This window comes from Gallinula chloropus (assembly GCF_964237585.1).
Source record: "Gallinula chloropus genome assembly, chromosome: 18".
NCBI lineage: Eukaryota > Metazoa > Chordata > Aves > Gruiformes > Rallidae > Gallinula > Gallinula chloropus.
Genome location: NC_140103.1, coordinates 11,690,804 through 11,718,757, shown reverse-complemented (window position 1 = coordinate 11,718,757; position 27,954 = coordinate 11,690,804). Strand labels below are relative to the sequence as shown.

The 27,954-nt window shown below is 49.1% G+C and overlaps 1 protein-coding gene across 1 annotated transcript in view; it reads right to left on the bottom strand.

The window, feature by feature from the left end:
• EXD3 (exonuclease 3'-5' domain containing 3) overlaps positions 1 to 27,954 on the bottom strand; it is a gene marked incomplete at both ends in the record, with an annotated part of 227,076 nt that overhangs the window by 119,480 nt on the left and 79,642 nt on the right. The window contains 8 exons of the mRNA XM_084272681.1: positions 8,690 to 8,821; positions 10,488 to 10,541; positions 16,966 to 17,136; positions 20,018 to 20,184; positions 21,710 to 21,920; positions 23,029 to 23,138; positions 23,828 to 24,041; positions 24,366 to 24,504. Of these exons, the coding sequence (XP_084128807.1) occupies positions 8,690 to 8,821; positions 10,488 to 10,541; positions 16,966 to 17,136; positions 20,018 to 20,184; positions 21,710 to 21,920; positions 23,029 to 23,138; positions 23,828 to 24,041; positions 24,366 to 24,504 (1,198 nt within the window). The remainder of the gene's footprint in view (positions 1 to 8,689; positions 8,822 to 10,487; positions 10,542 to 16,965; positions 17,137 to 20,017; positions 20,185 to 21,709; positions 21,921 to 23,028; positions 23,139 to 23,827; positions 24,042 to 24,365; positions 24,505 to 27,954) is intronic.

The window sequence follows — 27,954 nt, the reverse complement described above, 5'->3', positions numbered from 1 at the left end:
AGAAGACTAAGGGGGGACCTTATTCATGTTTATCAATATCTTCAGCATGGGATGCAGGGGGAAATGGGCAGCCCCTTTTCAGTGTCTGTGGGGACAGGACAAGGGGCAATGGCTGCAAGTTGGAGCACAGGAAGTTCCCCACCAACATGGGGAAGAACTTTTCCCCAGTGAGGGTGAGGGAGCCCTGGGACAGGCTGCCCAGGGGGTGTGGAGTCTCCATCTCTGGAGAGATTCCAGCCCCGTCTGGACGCCGCCCTGTGCAATATGAGCTGGGGAGCTGCTTTGGCAGGGGGGTTGGACCCCATGAGCTCTCAGGGTCCCTTCCAACCCCTGTGATCCTATGGATTCTATGAATATCATTGTGTTTGCCACAACAATACAACTGTTCTGTGCAGTGTTCTCAACAGGAATCAGGAGAACATTGCCTGTGCTACAAGACAGCCCACTCCAAAGTGTTGGGAAGAAAGGTTCCTTTTCGACCCTGTCCAAACACCTTGATCTGTGAAGGGAAAATAAAGGTCTGGAGGCCTTCTGGAGGGCTTCAAATCAATTCACTTCACCTGATCTACTAACAAAACTGTTCACTCCACTGTGAAAACAAGAACTTTGACATTATTTAACATCTAATGTGGAAGGCCTCTCAACTAACAGAACCCACTGATTCCACTGCTGGTTTACATGCAGTATTACTGTCCTGAGAACCCACCAGAATAAATATACAGCCACTCAAACGCTGGGGGTTGGGCATCCCATCCTCACCGTGACATACAAAGGGCACCGGTGTCAGAAAGAAGGAGAAACTCCACAGTGTATAAAACATGGGAATTTTGACTTCTTGACACAGTCAATACACTGAACCCTGACCTCCAGAGGCACAGGGGGACTGGAAACCAACAGAACTTAAATTGGCCACAAATCTCTTGTTTTCTCATGACATTTGAGAGAAAACATGGGGACAGTTTCTTTGGGACGCAGGGGAGTTATAGCTGTGTCACTGCCTTCTCCAGAGAGTTCCCCGCTCTCCTTACAGTCGCTCCATCACTGTCACCCACTGACCTTTCATTACTTTCTCCCAGTGTACCAGCATCACTGCTGACCAAAGCACTTCACGATCTGTCCAAACCCACGAGAGGAAGAAAAAGCCTTGTACAGAACTGTATAAAAGGACATTTACTCTGCTCTACATTGTGTCGTCTTTTCTATGCTAGTCTAAATACAAGCGCTGTTTTCACTGCCAATCGTTGTTTGCTTGTGCTGTTTCCACTGGCTAAAACCAGCATTTTTTCAGCTAGTGTTGCCCTCCAGGAAAAAAAAGCCCACACATCGATACCTTTCTTGCATTTAGCACAGGAGAACAAAGCTGGTTCCCAGGAAAAAGGATGATTTCCTTAAAAAAAACCCCACATTTGATGAGTTTTCACCTCTAATGGCTAATTTGGCATCATCATTTTGAGCATTGTAATGCATAACACCACGAAAAATTAACAGCCTTTTTTCCCTCCTGAAGTTTAATATTTGCCTGCAACTTTGCAAGTGAGAACAAGAGAAAGGAAATCAATACACAAAGTGAAACCTCGGGTACAGACTCTCACATACGTCCACAGAAAGAACCTCAAGACAAAGATCTGCAAAGGAAACTTCACTGGAAATCGAGCTTCTGCAGACACTGAGAAAGAAAGTCTGCAACATGAGACTGTCTTCCTTGAAGAAACACAGCTGATCTGCTGCATTCCCATATCTGACTTCCACTGGTCTGTGTAAAACATAAACTTCACACTAACCCTATGAAAACAGTCAACATGCAGGAGAGACAACAGTCTGCTCCGAGCTGCTGAAAGGGGGAAAAAAAAGTCTCAGGCTGTCATTCTTCCCTCGCTGTGACCTTCATGCTCCACTGAATTTCTGAAGATACTGAAATCTTGGCAGGGAAGTGTACAGTCTGTGGGAACCAGGCAGCACTGTCCGGGCGCGCTGCTGAGAATTAGGCCCAGTCAAGCCCTTTTTTTGGGGGTCTGAGCTTTGCACCAACAGTAGTGTGGTGCTAAGCATATTCCAGGCTGGGGGGTTTATTGGGACTGGCACTGTATGGCCTTACACATGGTGTGGTGGAGCTGGCATGGACGGTCAGTGTGCTGCCCATCTTCCTGCCCCACGCCCATGGGATGGGGCTGGCTGTGCTCCTGATGGGATCTCCACCCAGATGAGGCACATCATTGCTCCTGTGTGGCCCCATGTTGTTGTGTGTAAAGGCGACCACTTGCTGTGGGCTCTCACCACGGCTTATAAAGCCTCATGGATCAGCAAATAAAAACCTCAACTGGGGCCTGGAAAGGAGTGTGATTTGCCACGACAAATGATCACAAACCCTGATGCTGTTTAACAACCGTTGTGTGGAGCCACTCCAAATAAAGAGCTGCATCTCTGTGAATGAATGGGTGCTGCACAGGGCTAGGTGCATTCATGACTGAGTGCTCACATTCAGACATGCCCAGGACAACTACCTTCTGAGGTCAATGCGCTCCCTCAACAGCGTCTGCAGAGGCAGAACAATACCGGCTGTGCTTCCTGGCCAGAGTCTCTGCAGCACAAGTTGCAGATTACATCTAAATTGCCAAGCCCAGGATAAACAAAAAGATTAAGAGGGCCTTACCCTTTGTGTTGAACAATCACACTCTGAAGCAAGAAATCACAGCCTACGTAGTGGGTAGGCACTGGGCTGAGTTTTCGGTTTGGGTTCAGGGCTGGCGAGGAGCAAACAGCTCACTTGCACATCTGGGAAACCACAGATGCTCTTAATCACAGGTTTTCCTGACCTGTAGGCGCTGACAAATTGCATCCTATGGATGAACCTTTTATTAAACCACAGAGGGTTTCAAAACGATACTTTCTTTCTCAGCATTCCCGAGTCGACAAAATCCAGTGCACATGACCCTTCTTAATTCGTCATTGAGACAGTGACAGGGCCCTTTCCAAACAGACTTCAGGGCTGAAAGGAAGAAAACAGGGACACGGTGTTAGGAACGCCAGTGGAAGGCATCTCAAAAGCCAAAACCTAGGCTTGGAGAACTGATTTTCAGGATTCTTTGATGATGCCTCAGTGCCCTTTGAGTTGCAGATGCTTCTGGTCCAAAGCAGCTCCTGAGACAAATCCCTTGCTGTCTGCTGGGGAGGAAACACTTTTACTCACTCTTGAAACTCTACTGGTTTCTCACTGAGCGTGGGGAAGGACAACTGCTACAGTTAAAAGAATGAAACTACTGTTGCTCAGGCCAGGAAAGGTGACCACAACACAAAATTGCCCTGGTCCCACTTCCATGACACGCTAAAGCAGGGAGATAGCTGCTTGGCTCACAAGTTAGTGAGAAAGATGATGTCTGGCAGTTCTCATCATCATCTGGACCGACAGAGCAACCCACATGAAAGGAACAAAAAAGCCTGCTGATCAGATTGGTGTGACAGAGGCTCATGAGAGACATGCACATTTTCAACCTAGACGACAGCTTGAGGGATCTATATTACTAATTATCGACTAATATCGCCAGAGTTCCCAGGCTGGCTTCAAAGGTTCTCGCAAAGTGCCCCAAGCACAGGGTTTTTCATCTAATCATAAGGCCTTTTTCTTTGTCCCTGCTAAATGGATTGCTCCATCCTGGGCTCCCTCTGCGTAAATCGGCTTGCACATGATGAGCTTTGCAGCAATGAAATTCGTTACCTTAACCACAAAACACCAGAAACATTTGCTGCAACTGTTAGAACACTTTTGCACCTAATTTAAAAAAAAATAAATGGTGGTTTCCTCTCTTCCTCCCCCTACCTCCCCACCTACTCCTAATCCCATGCTAACACCTTTCTAAAAGGCCAGGGTGAGCAGCTTTGAAACTGAAAGAGCAGGGAAAGGGGGGGGGGAGATATCAGATCTCCAGACAATGAAATAAAGCAGCTATCTCTCACATCCTGCAGCGATCAGGCTGAGGTCATAAGTTAAACAGGACATCAGAATAGGTGATGTAATTTGCTTATTTAGGATCAGAGCATTCAGCAAAGTGAAAGAGACAACCCATCTGAATCTGCAGCTAATCCCAGGGTAAGCGCAGGGCTGAGCGCCCGCAGGAACTGCAGATGGGACCTGAGGGGCTTTTCTTTCTCTGCCCTTTTGGTTTTGCAGGGGATATAATTGCAAATCATTTTTTTTCCTTGCAGGGAAACCTCGAAACCTCACCTGGGATCAGGCCCCTGCTGTGTTAGGTTCAACCTGGGTGCTTGCCCTGGACAGTTGAATGGCTAAAGGGTCATGTCAGATAGAGGGTGGGAAAGGAAAGAGGCCCAAAGGATCAAGGGGGGCACAGCCACACCGCAGGCCCCAGCCCCCCAGCCCAGTCCCCCTTGCATGAAAGCAAAGCTTTGCACTCCAAAGTTGAGCCCAGCAGCAGTTGGGCTTTCAAGTAAAGCACAACCCTGAATGTCCAACGATGGACGGGCCCTCCTGGCTCCAGATCTGTCTGCAGAGCCCCAGAGCAGCAAGGGTGTCACAACAGAGCTGTAACCTTCACCCACAAGGTCCTTCTATCACAGGAGTAACTTAGCAGCCATCAGTACTGCCTACAGTGTTTGCCCTTCAAACCCTTGGGACAAATGCTTGTGATATAAAGATTGAAAGCTAACAACTGGCACTGTTTATCTCCTCACCTTATCACCATTCAGGGTGTAATTTCACCCCGTCGGTGCCATGCAGAGCAGCATTACCTGTAACCAGCCCCTTTCCTGGATTTAGCTTCTTCAATGCAAGTCTCTTCTCAGTGACACGTTCAGCTTGCCCAGACCCTGTTCCTTGGCCACAGACAGCAAAATGTCCTGGGAACCTCAGGGACACCAAGGAAATGAGCAGCAATTAAAGAGGCATTGTACATGCTGCCCACTCGGTGCACGCAGTCTGCACCTGCTCCAGATGGATCTTCAATCAGATGGCTCAGGAAAGTGAGATGGAAAAAGTCATGTCAGTCACTGATGCAAAGCTGGACAGGAGCCAGCAATGGGCACTCCCAGCCCAGAAGGCCAGTGGCATCCTGGGGTGCACCACAAGAACTGTGGTGTGCAGATCGAGAGAGGGGATTCTTCCCCTCTGCTCTGGTGAGACCCCCCCTGCAGTGCTGCACCTCAGCACCAGGACATGGACCTCTTGGAGCAGGTCCAGAGGAGGCCATGAGGATGATCCAAGGGCTGGAGCACCTCTGCTACAAAGACAGGTTGGGAGAGTTGGGCTGCTTCAGCCTGGAGAGGAGAAGGCTGCAGGGAGACCTCTGAGCCCCTTTCAGCCCCTGAAGGGACCCACAGGAAAGCTGGGCAGGGCTGTTTGTAAGGGCAGGGAGCGATGGGACGAGGGGTGATGGGTTAAACTAGAGCAGGGCAGGTTCAGATGAGACATTGGGAAGAAGTTCTTCCCTCTGAGGGTGGTGAGACACTGGCCCAGGTTGCCCAGAGAGGTGGTGGGCAGACCCCAAGGCTGCTCACAACAGCCCTTGACAACTGAACAAAGATCTTCTTGACCAGTGTGAGAGACTGATGTGCTGAAGTTACCATGTAAGAACTCCTTCCAGCACACGTTTCCCATCACCCTTTTCTGAAGGACATACATTTGGATATCTGAAAAGAAGAAAAGCTGTATGCAAGATATTCAAATACGTGCAGAGGTGACAGACAGACGACATTTGCACTTCAAATAGAGGGAATGGGTTTACGTCAAAGATTTTAAGGCTAGGAAATGTATGACTTCTTAGGAGGGGAGATGTTACATGTCACTGGGAATCAGAATACATCTTATTTCACTCAGTTCCCCCTAAAATGTTCCTCACCAAAGGCAACACCAGACCTGGCTAAAATTTTTCCACAACCATCACAGAGTCCTGTAAGATGCAGCTCTTGAGACGCATGCAATGAGCAGACAAGATCTGGTGGACCACAACTGGCTGCCAGCAGCAGCCTTGGTATCTGGAGCCTTGAACCAGAGCAACCACCTCGAAGCCCAACACAACTGAAAGCTGCAATGCCCAGAAGCCCACGGGTGACGCTCTCCGTGCACTTGCTGCTCTAAGTCAGACAGAGGTAACTGCTATTTGCTATTGTTTTAACAGAAAAAGGCAGTATTTTGGCAGGGTTACAAAGCAAGCCCATTCTTTATATCTGCAAAAGAGAGACTGTCCATCCCTGCTGAGGGACCTGACAGAGGAAACACATTTTGCAGCGGTCTTGGGTACGACATTGACTTGGGGCCTATTTTTACCATGTGCTCTGCACCACACGCATTAATTGTTACAGCAACAATCTTTGCTGACATATTGACTCCAATCATTTACAGAATAGAAGCCCCAGAGACAAAACAAGCCCTTGCTCCATGAGACAGAGAGTCAGGCAGGATGCCACATTGCTTCCTGTGACACACAGACAGCGCTTATCTACACTGGATGATCGCCGCCGATAACCCATCTCCAGCGCTCTGGCAAGCACAGCAGGGATGTACCTCACTGCCAGGCCTGTGGCTCACACACCATCCAGCCCAGCTCCACACAGGCAGGGAAGGAGAGCAGCCAGGGTTGGATGAGTCTTACCCGGCCTCCTCCTCCTGCCCAGCACATACGCAGCACCGCTTGGGTGTTTCTGGTCCCCTGCAAGCCACCAGTGTTCCCCTGTCCAGGGAGAGCTCACAGCTTGGCTCCCCACTTAGCAGGGCACATTTCTGCAAGGAGGTGGCAGACCTCAAAGCAGTTTGCAAACCCTGAGGTCTGTAACCCAGTTAAAGACCAGAACGGGCAGTATGGAAGGCACAGCTCAGCAGTTTCAGGCCTAATTAAGCCCAATTAGGTTTGCAGAGAATGGGGATGTTTGGGAAAGAACTTGCAAATGAAGCACTGAAGTCTCTCACGGGTGCAGTGGCCCCAGAATGCCCCTGCACAAGCAGAAATTTGTCATTTTTCCTCACAGGCAGCCAACCCCCCCCCCTCCCTGCACACACAGGGCGATGCACCCCAGCCGCTGCTGAGTGCTCCCGCCTACCTCTGCTGGGGTGCACGGCTGGAGAGGTTGGATTCCCCTCCAGAGCAACAGCAATGCCATTAGCAAAACTTGCATGGTCTGTGGAGGACAGCTGAACAAAATCAGCTCCAAAATGCCAAAGCCTTAAATGTAGGTGAATGTATGATTCAGAGAGGTTTGACAAATCAGAGCATCTTCCCATGCCTCGCCACAGAAAACGTGCAGCTGTTCTACCACCACAACTCACAGGGAACGTGCTTCCCCTGGAAGTCAGACAGCCCTCAGTATATATTCCTAGCCAGATTGATTACCCCTATTTATACTGTAAACGAAGACAGCACATCCTAACAAGCCATACAATTAAACAGTTCCAGACTCCAGATCATGGGCAAGGGGTCAGTTTTATATCACAGGCTGCAGCCTTCTGCATCTATCACAGCTTGAGGTGTTTGTTTTGTGTGTGTGTGTGTGTGCTACAACCATCAGGAAGAACACTGCTATTTTATGGGATCTCAGGGAATCAGGGAATCCATGAGGGGTTTTTTTAAAGGGTTTTTTTTTTAAACAGCAAAGATGCCAGCGTGACACTGTATAACAACTGCAAACTGGTCTTGGAACAATAAACCCTCAAGACTGAATGCAGTATCTTATATGTGAATGTATACAGTGATCCTTGAAGTGAGATCAGCCCGTATTGTGTGACTCCAATCTGCATGGTGTTACGTCATTCTCCTCTTGCAGACAACCTGCACAGCTGGACAACTCTCATTTTCTCCCTAAGTTACAGACACGGTTTCAACAACCGACACCAGATACAGGCAGAGGTCTAGAAACTGCTCCTAGTGTGTCTGTGCCGAAGAGGTCGTTACTCCTCCAACACTCTGCAGTTCCAGCGGGCCAGGAGACCCTGCAAGCTCGACCAGAAGGCACTGAGCCAGGCTTCACTGAAGCATTCAGCTGGCTTGTTTATTGCTAAGGGAAAAGTCCTTTTCTAGCCAGATTTGCAGGTTTTTTTCTCTCTTTAAACACTGATAAGACAAGAGATGGTGAAGTCGCAAGTTGGTTTTCGTTACAGTTTTTGAAGGGATAGGTTTCAGCCTGTTACTGCAACAAGAGGGAAACTGGAAGAGATGGGGATTTGAGCTAACACAATTAAAATTTCTTCTTAAAAACGATCCACAGATATCCAGTGCCAAATACAATCTGGAGTCATCAACTAGCATGGACATGAATTAACCTAATAGCTTCTGAAAAAAATACAGTCCTAAAAAATAAAATCTTCTTATTAAAGTAATTAAGTGTTATCAGAATCACACAGCCATAATTAAACATGGTTTATAATTAAAACAGCATGTGTCCTAGACAGAGAACACGGCAACAAAGAGAATATAACAACTGTGATTGTCAATGCCAAAACACATGCCAAGTACCAGCAATCAGAAAAACAGCAGAGTTTGTAGCAGGCTGCAGATGCAGCACCTCTGCTCTTCTCAGCCATCCCCACTTCTGAGGCCTGTTAGCACACTCAGAACTCCTCACAGCTTTGCAAGACGCATCCCAAGCTCAAGCAGAATCCTTGGGAACCCCAGCAGCCGAAGCAATGCCTGCTGTGCATGAGACGGCGGGCAAGCAGGGACTGTACCTCAAACAAGCCTTGTCTTACCTGGCAGCGGCTGAAGATATCTGCCAGGGATACTTGAACGTTGAAGTGCTTCAGAACCTGCAGGGCCTGTTCTTTTGCCTTTTCTGAGCAGTTCACAGAGAAACACATTCCTTCTGCCACCTGGGACTGCAGCTTCAAAAGACAAGTCATAAACCAAAAATGAGGCACTCTGTGCATCGCCATCGGAGGGGTTTTTCCTAATACACTTGGTTTAGTCTTAATTACAAATGATATCTGGACTTACTATGTGTTTACAGTCTCAAATTTGATCTAAACAAACACAACTGGCAGTTTGTTAGCCAGTGCTGTGATAGCTTGGAGGCTACTGAAGTGCTGCAGCATTTTCTATGTATATGAAGCAGGGTTGTCAAAGTCCACCTGAACTTAAAACCTGGTGGTGCAGGGTAGCAAGAGGAAACTGAATTTAATCACAGCTTTCACATGAAACCTGTTGAGATCATGCACAGTATGTAAAAGCACGAGGATGGAGATAATGCCTGATGGGAGTTGTACCACTTCAACCCTTCTGGTTTATACACTGTTTCACCTGGAGGTTTGAGGTGGTGGGTGTGGACAGGCCTTTGGTGCTTGCTCCACATTTAGCAGTGAAGTCTGGATCTGGGAACAAGCGCTGGGAAGTTCCAGACACATCTTTATGAGCATGATGAGTACTCATGGTGAAGTGGGACCAGCTACAGGCAAGTAAAGGATCCCAGTAGAGACATCCTGTCCTCTCATAGGGCATACAAAGGCAGAGGAACAAAGGGAGCGAGACATTTCCCAAGACAGTATCATGCTCTGGGAAGCAGTTATTTTCCTTTTGCAATTCCTACACAGCACTTTGAAGTTAAAGCTTTGCCAAATAAGATTATGCTGGATGCTGAATTGCCTACTCCATCAACTGTGGGCTCAAGGAGCCACGGTCTGGATAAGGAACTGGTAGCGTCACACGGCTCCACTTGCCTCACAGTGTCTCACCATGGGGTAGTTTTCTCCAGTGTTCAGCTATTATGTAGGAAATTAGCAACCTACGTTCTGCAAATACTCCAACTATCAACTTGAGTAGTTAGGAGCTTCTATCTTGACAGCTTGTAACAAAGAAGCCCTGTGCTCCTGCTCATGTGTGTAATCCAGAATAGTTTCACTCTTCCAAATGAATTTTGGGGTAATAACAAAGTGCAAAGGACCTGCAGCAGGCATCATACCACTGCAACCACTGACTTGACAGGTTCAGCCTATTCCCACCAACACTCTGTTTTGAAGTGTGTCTCATGAAGGGCTCTGAACGTCTGGGGTTTGCTTTGGGGTCTTTGTGTATCTACAGGAACACAAAACCTCTACAGCTTCCACGGGGACCCATGCTTGGTGGCTTCCATTCTCTCCCCTCAAAGCCTGAAGAAATGTCTTGAAGTACTGGAACTACATCAGCGTGGAGCCAGTCAGCAAACAAGAATCCTTGTGATAAAAAGCATGGGAATTGAACTGCCTTTCACCTGCCAGTCAGGCCAAACAGAAACACTTTGTTCTGCACTGCTTGGCTTGGTTTCCACCCCACGCCCAACGGCGAGCGATCGCTCCCCCCATGCAGGGCTGAGGGAAATAAACTTCACCCTGAGCTTTGGTCCCTCAGAACAGCAAACCTCCCAAGGCTCCTAAGGTAGTTTTAGTGCAGGGAAGATGAAAAAGCCAAGCCAGCTGTGGCATTCACATCTGACTTCTCCTTTTCTCTACACTGCACATCTCAGACCATGCAGTGTGATAAGATGCCAGAGGAATGCCAGAAGCTCTGAACACTTACAGTCTGATATGGGAGTCCAGAGGTTAAAATGACTCTTCCTTCCTGTCGGGCAATCTGGAAAAAAACAGTAAAAATCATCAGGAACATGGGCTGAAGTTACCCTGGGCTCGAGCTTTCCTTCAGACAAAGCTGAGTGAACATGAACTGGCCACACCAAGTCTGTCTCTCCTGTGCCGACACTCACTGGGCTGGGGAGAGGATCTGGGTCTGGTTCTACAACACGCTGCTGAGAGCAACAGCAGCTCAAGGTATGGCTCTCACAGTGCACGTCCACTCTCTGCCAACACCCGCCCTGCCTCACATCTGCTGGAACAAGCTTCTTGCTCATCTGCACTGCAGATGGCCCAGGGAATTGATCCACCTTGAAATAATCCCATCAAGAACACTCCTATCTTTTCCTTTTCCCCTCTAAGCCACTCTGTTGCTATTTCTCCAGCCTGGTTCCCAGAGAAGCCAGTGGCTCTGCTCACACAGTGATGTGCAGGGGAGAAAGGGAAAAATATCCTCTGCAGGTAATTCCAGCAAAGCATGAACCACTGAATGGGCCTGCAAAGTGCAGGGAGGTGAGCAGAGCAACCTGCACTCTCCCTGCTCACTCCCGGAGCTGGTGTTATGCCCCCAGCAGCACAGAGCAGATGGAGAGAAATTCTGCACCCTGGAAAGGGTGCAAAGAACGTCTCCATCAGAGTTCATCACCTCCTGACTTGCAATCACCCTCTTCACAGAATCACAAGGTTGGAAAAGACCTTTAAGCTCATCAAGTCCAACCGTTCCTGTCCTAAGCTAAACCAGATCCCTGAGCACCTCATCGACCCTTTTTTAAACACACCCAGGGAAGGTGACTCAGCCCCTCCCTGGGCAGCCTGTGCCACAGCCCCACAACTCTGCCAGGGAAGAACTTTTCCCTCACATCTGCTCTGACCCTGCCCTGGGGCAGCTTGAGGCCATTGCCCCTTGTCCCATCTCCTGTCCCCTGGCTGAAGAGACCATCACCCACCTCTCTGCACCCTCCTGGCAGGGCAGGGGAGGTGGGGAGAAGGTCTCCCCTCAGCCTCCTCTTCTCCAGGCTGAACACCCCCAGCTCCCTCAGCTGCTCCTCAGAGGATTTGCCCTCCAGCCCCTTCCCCAGCCTGGCTGCCCTTCTCTGGACTCGCTCCAGGACCTCAATGTCCTTCTTATGGTGAGGAGCCCAGAACAGCCTCTTCTATCAGAGCTCTGTCAAGGGAAAGGTGTGCTGGGCTCAACTATCAGGGGACTTGTTACCCACACTTCTGACCCTCGCAGCAGCATGAGAGACACGTTCAAAAGGAGACACCCAATCTGGAGCTGTCATTCTCCACAGAGGTGAAAGTGTGACTTATCTTTCTATGATTAAATGACATTCTGCCCCCCCCCCACCTCCCCCTTCTCCTGCAGGAGAGAAATAGTTTCATGGCCGTAGCAACAGAAGGATTCTGATGCGAACCAGCAGCCAGTGCTGACAAGGGACTGGCACTTGGAAGTAGGCACAGGGTTGCTCTTCTTCCCTGGCTTGGGTTCTGCTGGAGGCCCTCACACTTGTTAGTGTTTCCAGATGTGTGCTGGGGAGGTCTCTCTTCTGGATCAGAGGTTCAGAAGCTCTCTCTGGATCACTCTTTAACCCTGGCAAGACACATTTGGGATTGGAGCTCTGCTGTACTTCCCAGACAGTCTGACACCACCAAGCACAGCCAGGGAGCACTGACAAAAGCAAACCAAGATTTTCAAGCTCTGCCATGGATAGCTATTCTCTCAAGACCCACTGGACCTATGGAAACACAAAGTAAGGGGGACAAGGCTCTGAAGGCACAAAGACCCCATGCAGTCAACTAAGCAGCCAGTCTTGACCTTCCAAGTAGCTGCTTCCCTCCTGTTTTTGTGGAGTCACTCTTTGGCTGCCTTTTCTATGCTGAGAAAGTGATTGGTAACAACCTCTGAAGCATCTTCCTACAGGCAAAATTACAGGATTTCTTTCAAAATCAACTCTTTCTATATAAAGGAATAAAATCTCCACAAACAGGATCCTTGAGGTGGCCACAGAGCCCCCTCATGCTGCACCCAATCCTCCTTGGTGCAGTCTGGGCTCCTCAACAGCCCAGCAAACAAACCACCCCCATGGCACAGGAGCGAGTGATGGCCAGTAAGGCAACAGCCAAAGCTCAGGGCAGTGATTTTACAACAAGGGAAAAGAGATGTGAAACTCCTTCAGACCCACGAGTGCTTCAGGGTAAGTGAGGATTTCAGAGCTGGCAGGCTCCAATCAGAGTTCCTGCATCCAGGGTTAATTAGTTCAAGCTTGATAAATCCCCTTATCTAAATGGTTCTGCAGAGACAGGCACAAAACATCAAATAAAAAGGAGAAAAAGCAGTAACTCTTCCAGCATGTTTTTCCGCCTCTGGAACAAGGACTGGGAGAAGCCAGCAGAGCCAGAACAGCCATGTGATAACACACATCTGACTGAACCAGGGAGGATACGTGCTGGGGAAAAGGGCACAACTCCTTCTTTTCCTCTGGAGAAAATAGGGAAGGTGCTGCTGGGGCCAGCCAGGAGATGTGTGCTTGGAGATGCAAGGAAAAGGAAAACGACCAGAGCAGCATGCTGGGGTGGGTGTCAGGGACTTGTGCTCCATCCCAAATGCTGCAGAGAGGGCATTGGCCTGAGTTTCACAATCTATTAAGAAGATAATATCAACTTCCTCTGGAGAAGGATTAGCCCTTCTGGATAGAAAGCACTCCCTAATAACTTGGCATTAATGTTTAGCCCTTAACGTGCCTGTCTGTTCAGCCAACTTTCATCTTGCAGAGATGAACAAACTCAAATGAATTACTACAAGAGAGACCTGGAAGGGCAACGACTGATGAGACTGGGCAGAGAGAAGCTCTATGTTTGGAAGCCAGCACCAGTGGCTTCAATTCATGACAACCTGGGGGATCCTGAATTAAGGCCAAAGAAGGTTTCAACAGCAGCACAAGGGGGTAGATTTGTAATTTCAAATGCAAAACTTGCCAAGCCCGTGCATGACAGAGCTTGGGCAATGCTGCATGTCCTTGGAGAAGCAACCTGCAAAGTGCTCCCTTTGCAAGGAGGCACGCCAGGAAAAGCTGCAACCCCCTTGCAGTGGCAGAGGTGAAGCGATGATCCTGAGCGGTGATCCTGAGTGCTGATCCTGAATGATGATCCTGAGCACTGATCCTGGGTGGTGATCCTGGGGGGTGATCCTGAGTGGTGATCCTGGGTGGTGATCCTGAGCACTGATCCTGAATGATGATGCTGAGTGGTGATCCTGAGCAGTGATCCTAAGTGGTGATCCTCAGTGATGATCCTGGGGGGTGATCCTGAGTGGTGATCCTGGGTGGTGATCCTGAGCACTGATCCTGAGCGCTGATCCTGAGTGGTGATCCTAGGGGGTGGTCCTGAGTGGTGATCCTGGGTGGTGATCCTGGGGGGTGATCATGAGTGGTGATCCTGAGTGCTGAGCGGTGATCCTCAGTGATGATCCTGGGCAGTGATCCTGGGTGGTGATCCTGAGCGGTGATCCTGAGCCTGGGCCAGCCAGGGCCCTGTGCAGACAAAAAGGGAGCAGACAGAAAGCATCTGCTCCAGGATGTGTGCTGGAAAAGCTCCAAGACAAGGATCCACCAGAGGAGTGGAGCACAACCCTAAGTCCAACCCTGAACCCCTCATCTCAGACTCTTCAGAACTGACAGTGAACCAAGAGCTCGGGACACCCTGGGCCCAGCCCTGCAGTGCACTGTACTGTCCTGCTGGCATTTCCCCCCTGGGCTCCTCTTCTGCCTCCCTGGAAAGCAGAAATTGTGCAGAATTCCTGCATGGTTTCCTGACGTGGCTTTAAGTACCAGACTAAACCCACTGACCCAGTTTTGTTTCTCAATGCCATTTGTATCAAGGTCTCCAACGACAGCCATTCTCCTCCTGCTGTCCAAACACCAAAGCAAAGACTTGATTTTAAAGGCAGAACAGCTCTTCATCTGTGCTCTGTGAATCCAGGCTGCAAACTGGCAGGGAGGGAAACGTCCAGCAAACATCAAAAATATGGAAAAAGCCATTTCAAAGCTGAGACAAGATCAGAGATTAGATTCCCCCATGACATGGAGCTCTGCTCACTGCAGTGTTGAAGTCCCCTTTATGTCCCATGGCTCCAAACCAGTCCAGGACAATTTAGATCCAGGTGCACATTGGTCTAACTTGCTCCTGAGATCCATCCAAGCCTGGGTCTCCTCTCTGACTCACTGGTTCACGTGGAGCTTTGGGGGAGCAGAGTAGGTGTAACCTTGCAAGGGAACTTTCTAGACCAAGGGAGCTTCAGGAAGCCAGTTCTACCAGCCTTCTGGTTATTATCACACTTCAAAAGACACCAGGTTTGCCTTAGTGTGTAAATTATTCTTAGAGATGGGGATGATTCTGAAGACCAAGAGCACAGTCCATTAAAAAAATAAACCAATCCACCCCACAACTCAACTGAAGGGGCTCTGAGATTCCACCAAGTCTCTTCCTAGAAATTCGTGACCTAAGAAGCTACCAACATTCTTCTTACAAGCTTCTGCTCCATCCCTGAAGCACAACATTGCAATGCCACATGGCTGGTGGATGATCCCTTCATCCTGATGCTGCAAAAGCTCAGGGAAAAGAGTAACACCCATGGGAACTGTCTTACCTCCTTCCAATTATCCATCCAGAAGGACCAAAAGGTAAGTTTGAGGTTTCCTGCACAGAGAAGTTTGGAGTGTGGTGCATTGTGCTACAGCAGCCAGAGGACAACTGTAACGTGGTAAAAATGTTACTTCCACCCCATGGGATGAGACACCATGGAAAATGACTGGGTGCCTGTACTGGGACACAAAGCTGCTCTTCCCAGAGAGCCTGGTGCTCATGAACAGAAGCTAAAGGATGTAAGGATGGACTGTGAGCTCTTTGCCTTCAACACGAGGACAGATTTAACCAGAGAAGTCTGCAATAGGATTTTCTTCTATTTTTTCATTGCTAAAGATTTTCTGTGTCTGCCCTTAGGACAGATAAACTTTAATCAGTCATTTCTCCAGTCCAGGCCTAATGAAATGTCAGCATTGAATACGCAGAATGCAATCTGCTGTCACCTCACAACAGCTAAACAAGGGCAAACAGGGCAACACACTGGCTCATGGTGTCAGAGGTCCTGCTCCACAGGTCTGAGATCTGCCATGATAACCCTGCCATGACAACTGCTGTCCAAGATAAAACACTTAGACAACAAGAGCAGCCCCAGAAGAAGCAGTGCACAGACATGGACTTCAAGTTTAGCCTGGGAATGGGGCTTCTCAAACCAGTTATTGCCACGTGCCTCAGTCTAAATGAAAAAATAGTAAAAAAATCCACAGCTGCCCCAGCAGAACCCACAGAGTTCTCAGGCTTTTCAGTTTGATTTCAAGTAATGGAAGGTGAAGGACAAGGCCCATCTGCCTTCCAGTACTTGAAACCACTTTAACAAGCAAGAGAAATGAGAACAAGAAGCAAATGTCAGGCGACCCAGGAGTGCTCAGAGAGGTGTAACATGGCTGATAAATCCTTTCAGTGAAATGACTTTAACAAAGAACAAACACTAACTCTGTGCACACTTACATGTTCCTGGTGACACTGGCTTGAGACTGTGTGGGGAAAACACCCAAACTCTATCTTGTGGTTGGTGACCTGGATCCAAACCTTTCTCCTGGCTTTCGCAATAACATTTACAAGCTTTTGGGATTGGGTGGTCAATATTCAACTTTCATTCAATCAGGACTAGCCAGATATAAAGCAGGGTGGGAGGAGTCTATTTTTTATCTTTGATTATCCAAGCACAGATCAAAGACTCTGCAATACAGTAACACTCCAAGGGCTTTTGATAGTGAAAGGATGTTTGTCCGGTCGCCATAGAGAAAGCAATGTAAAACATCCTGCCTGTAGCATGATAAGGTATCAGGATGAGCAGTGGAGAAGGGGCTCTGGGGGGAGGCAGTGAGAACTGCTTTGTTTAAATGACTTGTGCAAGTTTGGCAGAGATGAGATATTAATTATTTCTGCAGAAGTTAGAGCCTGCCCAGGATCCAGGCCAAGCAGACATCTGAAGAGGAAACATCCTGTGCACCAGGCCGGGTGACCAGTGTGCATCTGATAGCAGCACACTGTGTGGGCTGGATATCTCCATTTCTGGCATAGGAGAAATATGTCTGAAATGAAGAAGCGTGTGTCTCTCCTCCAAGAGGCAGAGGGTCAAAGCTGTTGTGGGATTCCAGATCAATGTTCCTTGTCCCTACACAAATCAGAGACACTTCCTTTCCCAACCATTTCCCTGCAAGTTGTGACCCACCACCTTTGAGCCATCTCACAAGGTGGCAGCCAGCTAGGACGTTATGGCAAGGTTGCCATGCTCCAGGGAGTACAGGTGAGAGCTGTAAGCACACACACACACGTGTGGGACTCACCTCAGCAGCTTTCCTATGGTCATCCTCATTCTCCAGCATCCGGACATCGACACCCAGGCAGCGGAGGTAGCGCCCGAGGCCTTGCAGCATGTTATCACAGACCACACTGAACTCCTTTGGGGAGATGGGTGTGGAGGGACAGGAGGTCTCCTTTTGGGATCCTTTGCATTGCTGCAGAAAGGCAAGAGATCTGTAAGCAGCAGAAGAGAAGGCTGGTTTCCAGAACATTTGTGTTTGGCCTGCCTGCACTGGCCCATCATGGCAGGCCCAGCTGTATTACCATTTCCCCCACTCTCTGCAACATAGAATCACAGACTGGTCTGGGTTGGAAGGGACCCCAGGGATCATTGAGTTCCAACCCCCTTGCCACAGGCAGGGACACCAACCTCCAGGCCTGGAGCTACACAAGGTTGCCCAGGGCCCCATCCAACCTGGCCTTGAACACCCCCAGGGATGGGGCATCTCTAGTTCCTCCTTCACATCATTTCTACATTGGCCCCTGATCACTTGGGCAGCAGGCAGCACATGATGGGGTCAGTTCTGAATTAGCTATTCCCTCTCTGGCCAGCTGGCCACCCAAACAGGTATCTGCACTTTTCCCTGGAGAAATGCCAACCTGCCCTTCATGCTCTACACAGACTCCTGTTTTCATGAAGACACAGGAACACATCTTCAAGACTACTATCCCCCTATCCAATTAGTCTGCAATTAATATACATGTGCCAAAGTTAAGATTTGGGAAGGGGAACTGACAGAGGGAGAAACAGGTAGACAAAGTAATCAGGTCAGCTTTGTTATCTTGGGAAGTTTAAAAATAGGCACTGCTGGGATTGTGTTTATTTTATTTCAGTGTCTGCTGCTGGGGGAGTTCCTGCAGTGGGGGATTTTGTCACTGGGAGGCTCCCAGAAGTACAATAGCTAAATTCATGGAGGAGGGAAGTTATTAAGGAACCTCCAAGGTCCAACTTTGCCTCCAGGAACTTGAATCAGCTGGGACAACTGAAGGACACAGCCACCACCTCTGTGGAGCTGCACTGTCTTTGGGACCAGCAGGTTACTGCAGTGTGGCAGGTTAGCTCTGCAGGAGCTGGCTCAGCCTGGAAATGCTGTGGTACACCAGGTCAGGCTGACTGTGGGAGGTAACTCAGGTCTGAGAGCCCATCTGTGTGACACTGCACCTCCCAGAAGCTGGAGCATGTCCTTGGAGCTCTGCAGTGCTGGACTGTCACAGGCTCTTGGAAGGACCTTCGTGGATGTAGCAGTGCCCTGAGACATCAGAGTGCTGTGCTGAGGGATCAGTGAGCCTTCAGTTTTGAGGGAGCTGGCACACACTAACCCTGGGATGGTGCTTCTGTTCAAACAGATGTAAAGGAGCAGCAGCTGGCTCTTAGCTGTGTTTATTCAACGACCAGCAATGTCATATGGAGCTTTTTTCTCATGTTTCATGCCAGCAGAGAGCAAAAAGCTTAGAAAGGAGAACAGTGTCATTAGCCCCATCTCAGATAGTGGACCAGGAAATGCTGGGGAAGAGTTCTTGGAGTCATGCAGGATGCAGAGTCAGGAGAACTCTGCTTTTTTGGGTCCCAGACCAGGTTTTACCAACCACCTCTCTGTTCATGAATCCAACTGTACAACACACAAAGATGACCTGTGAGTTCACAAGGTAATTCAAGCCTGAAGTACTTACTTTTCCCATCTCAGCAGCAGCCAGTCAGAGCTGCTCTAACACCCAATATTCCCATGGACACTGAGTGCTTAGGAAACTACCTAGTAGCTGAGTAGCTTTGCATTCTACTGCCTAAGACTGATGGCATATTGTAAATTTACTCACAACTGATAAGGTGGCTATAATCAGTAGCATCTCAGTCCATCCATGGAAGGTAGCATTAGACTTCAGGAGCTAAATACATTTTTGGGACTACTCAGGACACATACAGCCATTGTGAGTCTTACAATCATAGACTCACAGACTGGTCTGGGTTGGAAGGGACCCCAAGGATCACAGAGCTCCAACCCCTCTGCCACAGGCAGGGACACCAACCTCCAGGCCTGGAGCTACACAAGGTTGCCCAGGGCCCCATCCAACCTGGCCTTGAACACCCCCAGGGATGGGGCACCCACCCCCTCTCTGGGCAGCCTGTTCCAGCCCCTCACCACTCTCTCTGTAAAAAACTTCCCCCTAATATCTAATTTAACCCTTCCTTCCTTTAGCTTCACTCCATCCCCCTTGTCCAGCCATTGTCTGCCCTTTTAAAAAGCTGATTCCCCTCCTGTTCCTCTGCTCCCTTCAGGGACTGGAAGGCTGCAATGAGGTCCCCTTGTCTCCTCAGTTAATAAACAAATCTGGTTGTCTGCTAATGTTTCCATAGGTGCACAAACAGTGGGATGTCTGCATTTGGAAAGTACAATTTCATTAGGGAGCAAGAGGGACCAGTCATGTTCCAAGATGTTTAAGCAGAGTGACACAAGTCCAGCTTATGGCCTATGGAGTTTGAAGGCTCCATCACACTGTACATTGCAGGGGGGCAGTATGCAGCAGTGGGCAGGGAGATGGGGACAAGCTATTGGCAGAAAGACTTCTTTCACTGATAACCTTTGCAGACTTCTACTCCAGATACTATCAAGGAGGCATTCCCAATGTGAAACGAAGGGTAGAAGCTCAGGTAAAAGCAAAAGTAAGCAAGTCAGAGTTTTGAAACCTCACTAATACAACACCTAGGCCACAGAATTGAAACCCACACCCCTGAGGAAAGGTGGCAGGAGCATTGCTACCAGCAAGGTCAGCTGGATCCTACCACACAGATCTGCATTAACACTTTGTGAAGACAAATGAGCCTAAAATTGCAGGGAAAGCTGAACCAAGGCCCATGGAGGAGAAAGCACATCTTACCAGTGAGGGGGAGGAGTGAGGAAGCCGTTTGCTGCAATAATCCTGAGAACAGACTACAAACAGGCATGCCATGCATAGCTAATAGTATGAGTGAGACACAAGGCAACATATGATTTGCAGGGGTCTTGAGCAACATGCAGCTCTTTGAAGATGTTTACAAACCTGGCCAGAAGGTGACGGTCCTTCTTGTTTATTCAGTTGCTTCTTTGCCCTGGGTTTTGTGCTTGGTTTTCCCACCAGACTCTCAGTCAGGTCTGAACTCAGACCGAAGCTCGTCGGATCCTTGCGGAGTCTCTCGTAGATCTCCAGCAGACAGTAAGCATCAGTGGCTGCAAAGAAGGGAAAAGAGCATCAGCCTGGTTTATTCAAAAGTAAACCAGAGGCTTTCCTGATGCAAGGAAACAGCCTTGCCTCTGTAAAAGCCAACAACTTCTGAAACTCAAACTTACTAGTGTCATAGTACAGAATCACAGACTCACAGAATCCCAGGGGTTGGAAGGGACCTGGAGAGCTCCTGGGGTCCAACCCCCCTGCCAAAGCAGCTCCCCAGCTCATATTGCACAGGGCGGCGTCCAGACGGGGCTGGAATCTCTCCAGAGATGGAGACTCCACACCCCCTGGGCAGCCTGTCCCAGGGCTCCCTCACCCTCACTGGGGAAAAGTTCTTCCCCATGGTGGTGGGGAACTTCTTATGCTCTGACTTGCAGCCATTGCCCCTTGTCCTGTCCCCACAGACACTGAAAAGGGGCTGCCCATTTCCCCCTGCATCCCATACTGAAGATAATGATAAACATGAATAAGGTCCCCCCTTATTCTTCTTTTCTCCAGGCTGAACAGCCCCAGTTCCCTCAGCCTTTCCTCACAGGGAAGATGCTCCAGGCCCTTCATCATCTCTGTACCCTGCACTTCTACCAATTCAGTGAGCATGGTAACCCATGCATGAGCACAAACAGTCAAGAGAGAGGAGGTCACAGAACACAGGGCCTCTGCCATCCTTGAATCTAAGGTAATGCAAATTGCAGTGTGTCTCTTCAAACCACCAGGTTAGATAGCTTCAGCCAACCCCTGTCACACTTCATTGTTACTGAGCAGCAGCTTGCCCAGGGTTTGTTACCGCATCTCAGCTATGGGAAGGTGACTTCCCCATTAGATGTGATAAGCAAGTTGTTTGCAATGCCCTGCCCACACTGCCATGCGCCTCTGCTCCTTGCAACGGGAACTGGCTACCTCTCCAAGCCAGTTTTACCAGTCCCAGTGATTAACTTGTGTGGGAACTGTGTCAGCTTCAAGGATAGCTGGGATTAACAAAGGGCTGGTTCGCTCCAGCAGACTGTCCTTTGATGCCCCAGGAAAGGATTCAGACCCAGACTTCTGACTCTGGGGTAATCGGCAATAAACTCCACTGGTTCCCTCCACGGTCCCAAGTCTGTGCTGCAGCCTCTGACACTGTGCCTACCCATTAATAACCCTGCTCTAATCAAGCACTTCACTCTGACAAATGAACACAGCACTCAGCTCCCAGAAAGGCTGTGAAATGAGGCAGAAGGAGGGGGACCTTCTTCCTTTCAGTTACTGAGAGGAGTTTCCTCCGAGATGTTTCATCAGACAAAACCTGCAAAGCAGAGGAATTCTTTCACAGGGGAAACAGTGAATCACTGGACAGTTTAAACTTCAACCATTAAAGCCATGTCCACAAAAGGACAAACATAACATGTGCTGGCTTCTCTGAACAGGAACTAATCTGCAAAGCCATTTTCTTTCTTTGCTGCTTAATTTTCCTGGCGACAGACAACAGACAAGCACAGCCTGTGATGGACAATCTGCAGCACCTTGCCACAGAGCCAGTGAGCAGACCTGCATAGAGGATCTGTTCCTCCCTCAGAGGCCGTTTCTCCCAGTTAGACAGCTGCTCTGTTTTATCTAGAGGTTTTCCCAGCACATGTTGCACCAAGAGGCTGAGTCCTTTCTCTGGCTGCTTGAACCCTCTATTCTCATAGCTCTGCTCCGGGGATGGGACATCGACCTTCTGGACACTCTTCTTCCAGTCAATGGAGCTCTTCTGCAGCTGATGGAAAGGAAAAGATATAAAACACATGGTTATGAAACAACTTGTACAACACCTCCTATTCCAGAGACTGGAGCCACACAGCAACCCTATCATCTTTATCTCTTGCCTTGTGTACTGAATCCCATTGTCTCAGACAAGGGCTGGGGATGGCATTAGACATCTATGGCATCTGGCTATTTGTTTAACAAACACACTTGCTGGAAAGAAAGCTGTTTCCTAGCCAGGGAAAGGGAAAACTGCATTGTCATACAGCATGCATCTGAGCAGTGGGGCTGTGAGTGGGACTTTTCAGAGGTCTGTGGGGTGCTCAGCCTTGCTGAAAGCTGTTGAGCACTAACTCAACAAAGGAACAGCAGTGATAATTCAGCACCTTTCCCCTCCTGGTTCCAGCAAGAAAATGTATTCCTGCAACACAGTGGGCAGCAGCCTTTCTGCAGTTGCTGTTTCTCAGATTGAACAGAGGCAATAGCTGTTGGCAGGTACTTCAGACCCTGCAGCACTTCCCCAGTCAAGTTATCAGTCCCAAGGATCTGGGTTGACTCCAACCCACAGCCTTAAATGCACTCTGCAGATTTTACCCATTAAAATGTTGTCCTTAACATTTCTGTAGACTGTAAAGGCCGTGTGCTAACCCAGGGACAGCTGTGCTTCAGCTGAACAGAAATTCCTGTGCTGAATCCAGGAGCAGCCCCCATGAAACGTTAACAAATCGTTAACCCCATAGTATCTGCTTCAGTGCTGACTGCATCACCTTGGAATAGCAGTTCCTACAAGAATTTTCTTTTACCAAGTTCAAGTGTGGCTTGGCTCAGGAGCATCACCCTAGCTGAATGAAGCTGTGTCTCCATTTCAGTTGCTTTTTCATAGCTTTTGTAAGGCAATGAAGCAAGTCATTAGGGTATCGAGCTCTAATTTTTAGTTAAAACCTCAATGTTTCTCTCTTCCTTGACAGAACCACATTGCCCTCAAAACCACAAGTGAAAAATGTCTCTTTGCTCATTTGGCCATCTCCCTGCCAACACAGGATACACAAAGGCCATGCTGTGCTATCTACAAGCACGTGCAGGAGATGTGATTTTCTGTATCTTCACACGTTCAGCCTTACTTGTTTGTCTACTCTGAGGAGGTCCAGCACACCTTGTGCTTGCTCCTCTGTGTCTTTCAAAGCAGAGCATGTGGCTGCAAGGCTGTTAAGGTCTCCCAACATCCCATAACCTGGAGGAAAAAAGAAGAAAAGCTCAAATCACACAGGTAGGAAAACTCCAATCATTGCTGTAGCTGCTTCTAGTTCAGGGTGCTGATGCTGCCAACGTTCAGCATGGGGAACAAGACTTCAGACAGAGAACAGGGCAGTCTCCCCTCTCTCCTGTTCCTAAGAGATACTCTTTCAGATCAAGACTGGGACTGAAGAGGTAGATGAAAAATGCTGAGTTTAAGGTCAATTTACTTAAAATCTGCTAGGTGAGTGAAAGGCAATTGTGAAATCACCCTTGGACTGCAGGTTGAACAACCCCTGCCAAAAACCTCCAAACAGAATCTAAACTCAGGTATGTTAAGGCAGGGTGCTCTGGTGTCCAGCACAGAGGCTTTGGGCCAGCAAGTCCAGAAAACTCTATGTGATGGACTTCCCTAGACCTCTCAAAGCTGGGTGCCAGTTGGGGTTTGGTGTGAACAATCCCTAGTCTGAGTGGGGAGGCTAAATCAGAAATCTTGGGTCTGGCCTGAAATGAAGAGGCATTTCTATCATTCCCCATTAAGCTGGTCAGCCTGGTTCCAGGCACAGCAGCCTGAATATCCAGGGCTAAAAAGTGGTAAGGAGAGGACAATGACTTCAGAAGGCCTTAGGAATGACACAAACTAAGCTGGGTAAAGTCCCTGAGCTGGGAAGGAGAGATGTGTGTTACCTAGTTTAGTGATGGCTGCATCTGAATAGAGCATCTTGATGAAATGGGGAAGCTTCTCCTTCTGCCCCTGGGTCTCAGCTTGCTCAAGGAGCCGTGGCAAGTCGAGCAGGAACACCTCATCCTTCAGAGCAAGCTGAAGGAGGGAGACACGGGGCTTTCCAACCATGCCAAAGGGTGGCTTCCACTCCATGTCAATGCCAACAACCTGCCCAGGCTGCAACACAGACAGAAGCCTTCTTCACTTAGAGACCACCCCCACCTGAAAGCAGTTCCTGTCCAGACCACCAGTATTTCCTTCCCAGCTCTGTGCTGCTCTGCAAGTAGCCCAGAGACCAGTGGCTGGCACAGCAACCCCAGTGACTCCTGCAGGGACCGTTCCCTGCACAGCAATTCCCAACGTGTCCCCCAGTCACACATCCCTAAAGGAAGCAGCCCCCAGCCTGGGGAGGGGCAGTGCCCACACACAGCCCTGCAGACCAGCCTGCTGTGAAGCTCCTGCTCCTTGACCCTGCAAAGCAAACAGCAGAGTAGGACTCACCTGGAGCACCTTTTCCCAGCACTGCAGCGTCTCCTCCCACGTCTGCAGGAAGTGAATATTTGCCCGTGGAATAGGAAGCTGGTAGTAGTTTTTCTTCTTACTCTCATCATAACTCTCTGCTTTTGGAGCTTCTTCTACCCTGCACAGAACCAGATAGGACAGGTTTATGCTGTGCAATGAGAGGAAATCCCAGGCTGGAGGAACATCAGGAAGTCTTAAACCCCTTATTTCACCCTGGTCCTGTCACTCAACTCCTTCTCTTACCCTCCCTTCCCCACTTTCCCTGGAAGCTCAGTCACTCTCACCTTGATTCATGCTCTGTTTTTATTCCTACCACAGAATGATGCTGTACCCAAGCCCTTACCAGGCACATGCACTGTACCCACTGCAGAGAACACCGAAACCAAAGCAGTTGCTGGAGTCTGAGACCCAGGTCTCAGCTTCCTCTTCCAGAACTGACACCACCTGGATGACCCAGCTGGGAAGCTGTTTCCACAGTCAGTGAGAACACACTTTAGATTTACTGCTCTTTGCCTTTGAGGTTGGCATGGAAGCCTGCTAGCTGCCATGTGTAATACATGCCTGAGAGGTCAGCTCTGACCAGCACTGTGTCCCAACAGAGGCTTCGCACTTCCCCACAGCATAAACTGGCTCAGAAAGAGACTCTCACTGCTCCATGCTAAGATCCCATCCAGGACCAGGTGAATCCATCTCATCATTTCACAGTGCAATGGCTTGGGAAGGCTTCACAGACCTTCCTGTTGCTCTCCAGCTTCTTCTCCACCATCCCTTTCCCTGTTAAATGCCCACAAAGGTTGCACAAGAACCTTTGTCCTACATTACACAGGGATGAAATGAGAAAAGTTTGGAAACAGTTTCAAAATCTTCCCTATCTAAAGGGAGAAGAACCAGCTGAGCCCACAGACCCTGTGCCTTGGCCGCGCCACTCCCTCCGCGCGGCTTTCAGATGGCACAACAAATTCAGGATCTGTATGAACACCCTGGGAATGTTGGGAGATGCCTGCAGAGATGAGCTAACTGATTTCCTACGACAGGATCTTACACAGCACATTCTCTTTTCAAAATGCATGGGAGCCTCTGGAAATGGCCTTGTGACTGGCAGGTCAGCGCACTGCGCCGCTGCCTCCGCCAGATGATGCAATCAGAGGGAAGAAACTAATAAAAAATACCCAGCTATTTTGGACATCTCACAAATTTCTGGCTAGTTTCTTTCCCAGAGAGACTTAAACTGGTTTATTATTTCAGAAAATATTTACTAACCTTCTGTTTAGGGGACCGTGTGACTAACTCTGTAGCGTGGCAGCTTCCACTGGACAAACACTCTTTTCCGTGGGTTTGTGTGCATGGGGAAGTCAATATTTGTGTAAAATATTTAATGAAGGTGTGCAGCCTCAGGTCTCCAGGAATATTCTCACCTGCAGAGTTCAGGAGCCACATGTGGTATGCCCAGTGGTGAAGATGATGTCATTTTTATGCTGGTACCACCTTGTTTTCTAGAGTGTGAACACCTCCTCTGGGAAACTGCTGCTTTGTTGGCCCAATAAATAAGGCAGACAGACTGTTTTATGAGGTTTCAGGGCTCCACTGATTTTATAGCAGCTACTGCAGCAGGTTATCATGACTGGGTGAGTAAACTGGAGCACAAAGGGGTTTACTCATCCATCACAACTGCACAGGAATGGCAGAGCACACCCAAATGGGCATGCCTTCACTCCACCCAACCACTACACGGGATTCCCAGAGCAGAGGGATGCAGTGAAGGGTTTTATCCTTCTGGATGCACAGTCTGTGGCAAAGTCATGCTCCTGTTAACCCCCCTTTTGTGTTTTGAGTGATTGCAACTCATGCAAAAACCTTCTGGCTCCCAACTGGTGGCTGGTGCAGCCTGAGGAGGAGCACAGCTCCAGCGATGCATGGGAGCTAAGCTGAAGCTCATCCTAGACAGACAAGAGTTTCCTGTGCTCCAAGAAAGCCATGTACCATCTGGAGAAGTGGGCTTTTGCAGATGCTGTTATGAGGGTGATTACATCCAGGTTGTATTTCCTGAGGTTACATGGGCAGAGCTGCACCAGGAGATCAGCTCCATGAAGCTCAGCATATGAGCTGTTCAAGACCATCTGTGTTACCCTCCCCAGATCATCTGAATTAAACAATAATAACAATAATACACTGTGTTCTTATTCCCCTCCTATGTGATTCATGTTAGTCCAATCTATGCTCCAGAAATACAGCTTTTAGTTATGAAAGCTGCAGTTTTTGCATAAACACCTCTTCCAGGAGATGGAAATTTGCTGTAGCACTGAAGACAAACAGCCTGACAACAAACCTGCTACACCAGGTAACCTCACTCAGTCTCTGGCTCAGTCTTAACATGGTCTGCTCATCCACTAGCAAAGTGTCAGCATGGCCAGGCAGCCAGGGACAGGTCCTGGCTGAGCTGGAGATCATAATTCTGACATAAGACACGAACAGGGAGGTCCTGCACTAAGAACAGAAGGTAAAAGGAAGCACCCACAGCACCCACAGCATAAACACACATTCTGCAGGCCCAGGGGAAAGCCCCCAGACAGGGGCAGCAGATGAGCATCAGCGTGGAGACTCGTGCAACAGCCATGCCAACAGGGACCCTGCCTCTGCTTCTCACACTGACAGCATGGCCTGGGAACAGTGACCATCATGGAATCACAGACTGGGCTGGGTTGGGAGGGACCCCAAGGATCAGAGAGTTTCAACCCTCCTGCCACAGGCAGGGCCACCAACCTCCAGGCCTGGAGCTACACAAGGTTGCCCAAGGCTGATTGACTTTGTTCTTCCCCAAACAGGTAATGTATGATGTCATCATCGACTCCTGGACACACAGGCCTTTCCCAGGCAGATTCAGACTCCATCATACACGCTGTGAAGTTGAGCTGCACAGAGGAAGTTCCTCCCTTGTGTCACAGGCTTCATGGGCAGTGTCTGCAGGGTGCAGATGCTCTGGGCTATCAGCTCACACAAAGCCAGCAGAAGTGACCTCCTGGGAGCAGGCAAGATTTTCTCTAATCTCACCTGGCTTCTGAACTTGAAACACCAACCTCCACGCTGAGAGAACCCCCAACACATTTCACCAGTGGGACAGACAGAGGGTCAGAGAGACATCAAGCCAGCAAGGGACTGATGGAGTACGGTGACTGATGTGTACACCAGTGGAGGACTCCTCAGGGACCTAAAAATGGTCATGGCTTCCTCTCCAGTTTTTGACAAAAGCCTGGACTCTGCCTGGAAACATGGGATTGCTCCTGGAATTGGCAGCAAGGCTTTGAGCTCTGCTGCTCTCCAACACACAGCCCAGAGCTCTCTGGCATTTGCATCCAGCTTCCAAGGATAAGTCCTCTTCTGCTCACACAACCCAATTAGATGAATTCCTGCACATGAATGAGTGGAAAAAATGCTGCTTGACTGCAGCAGGCCAGCAAGGTGAGTGTGGAGTTACTCTGACCCCAGGGGCAGTGGTGGCCTGCAGCCTCTCAGGAGTTCAGCTCAGGAGCGTGTGTGGGCAGAGAGGCTCCAGGGCTGTGTGTGTCACCCT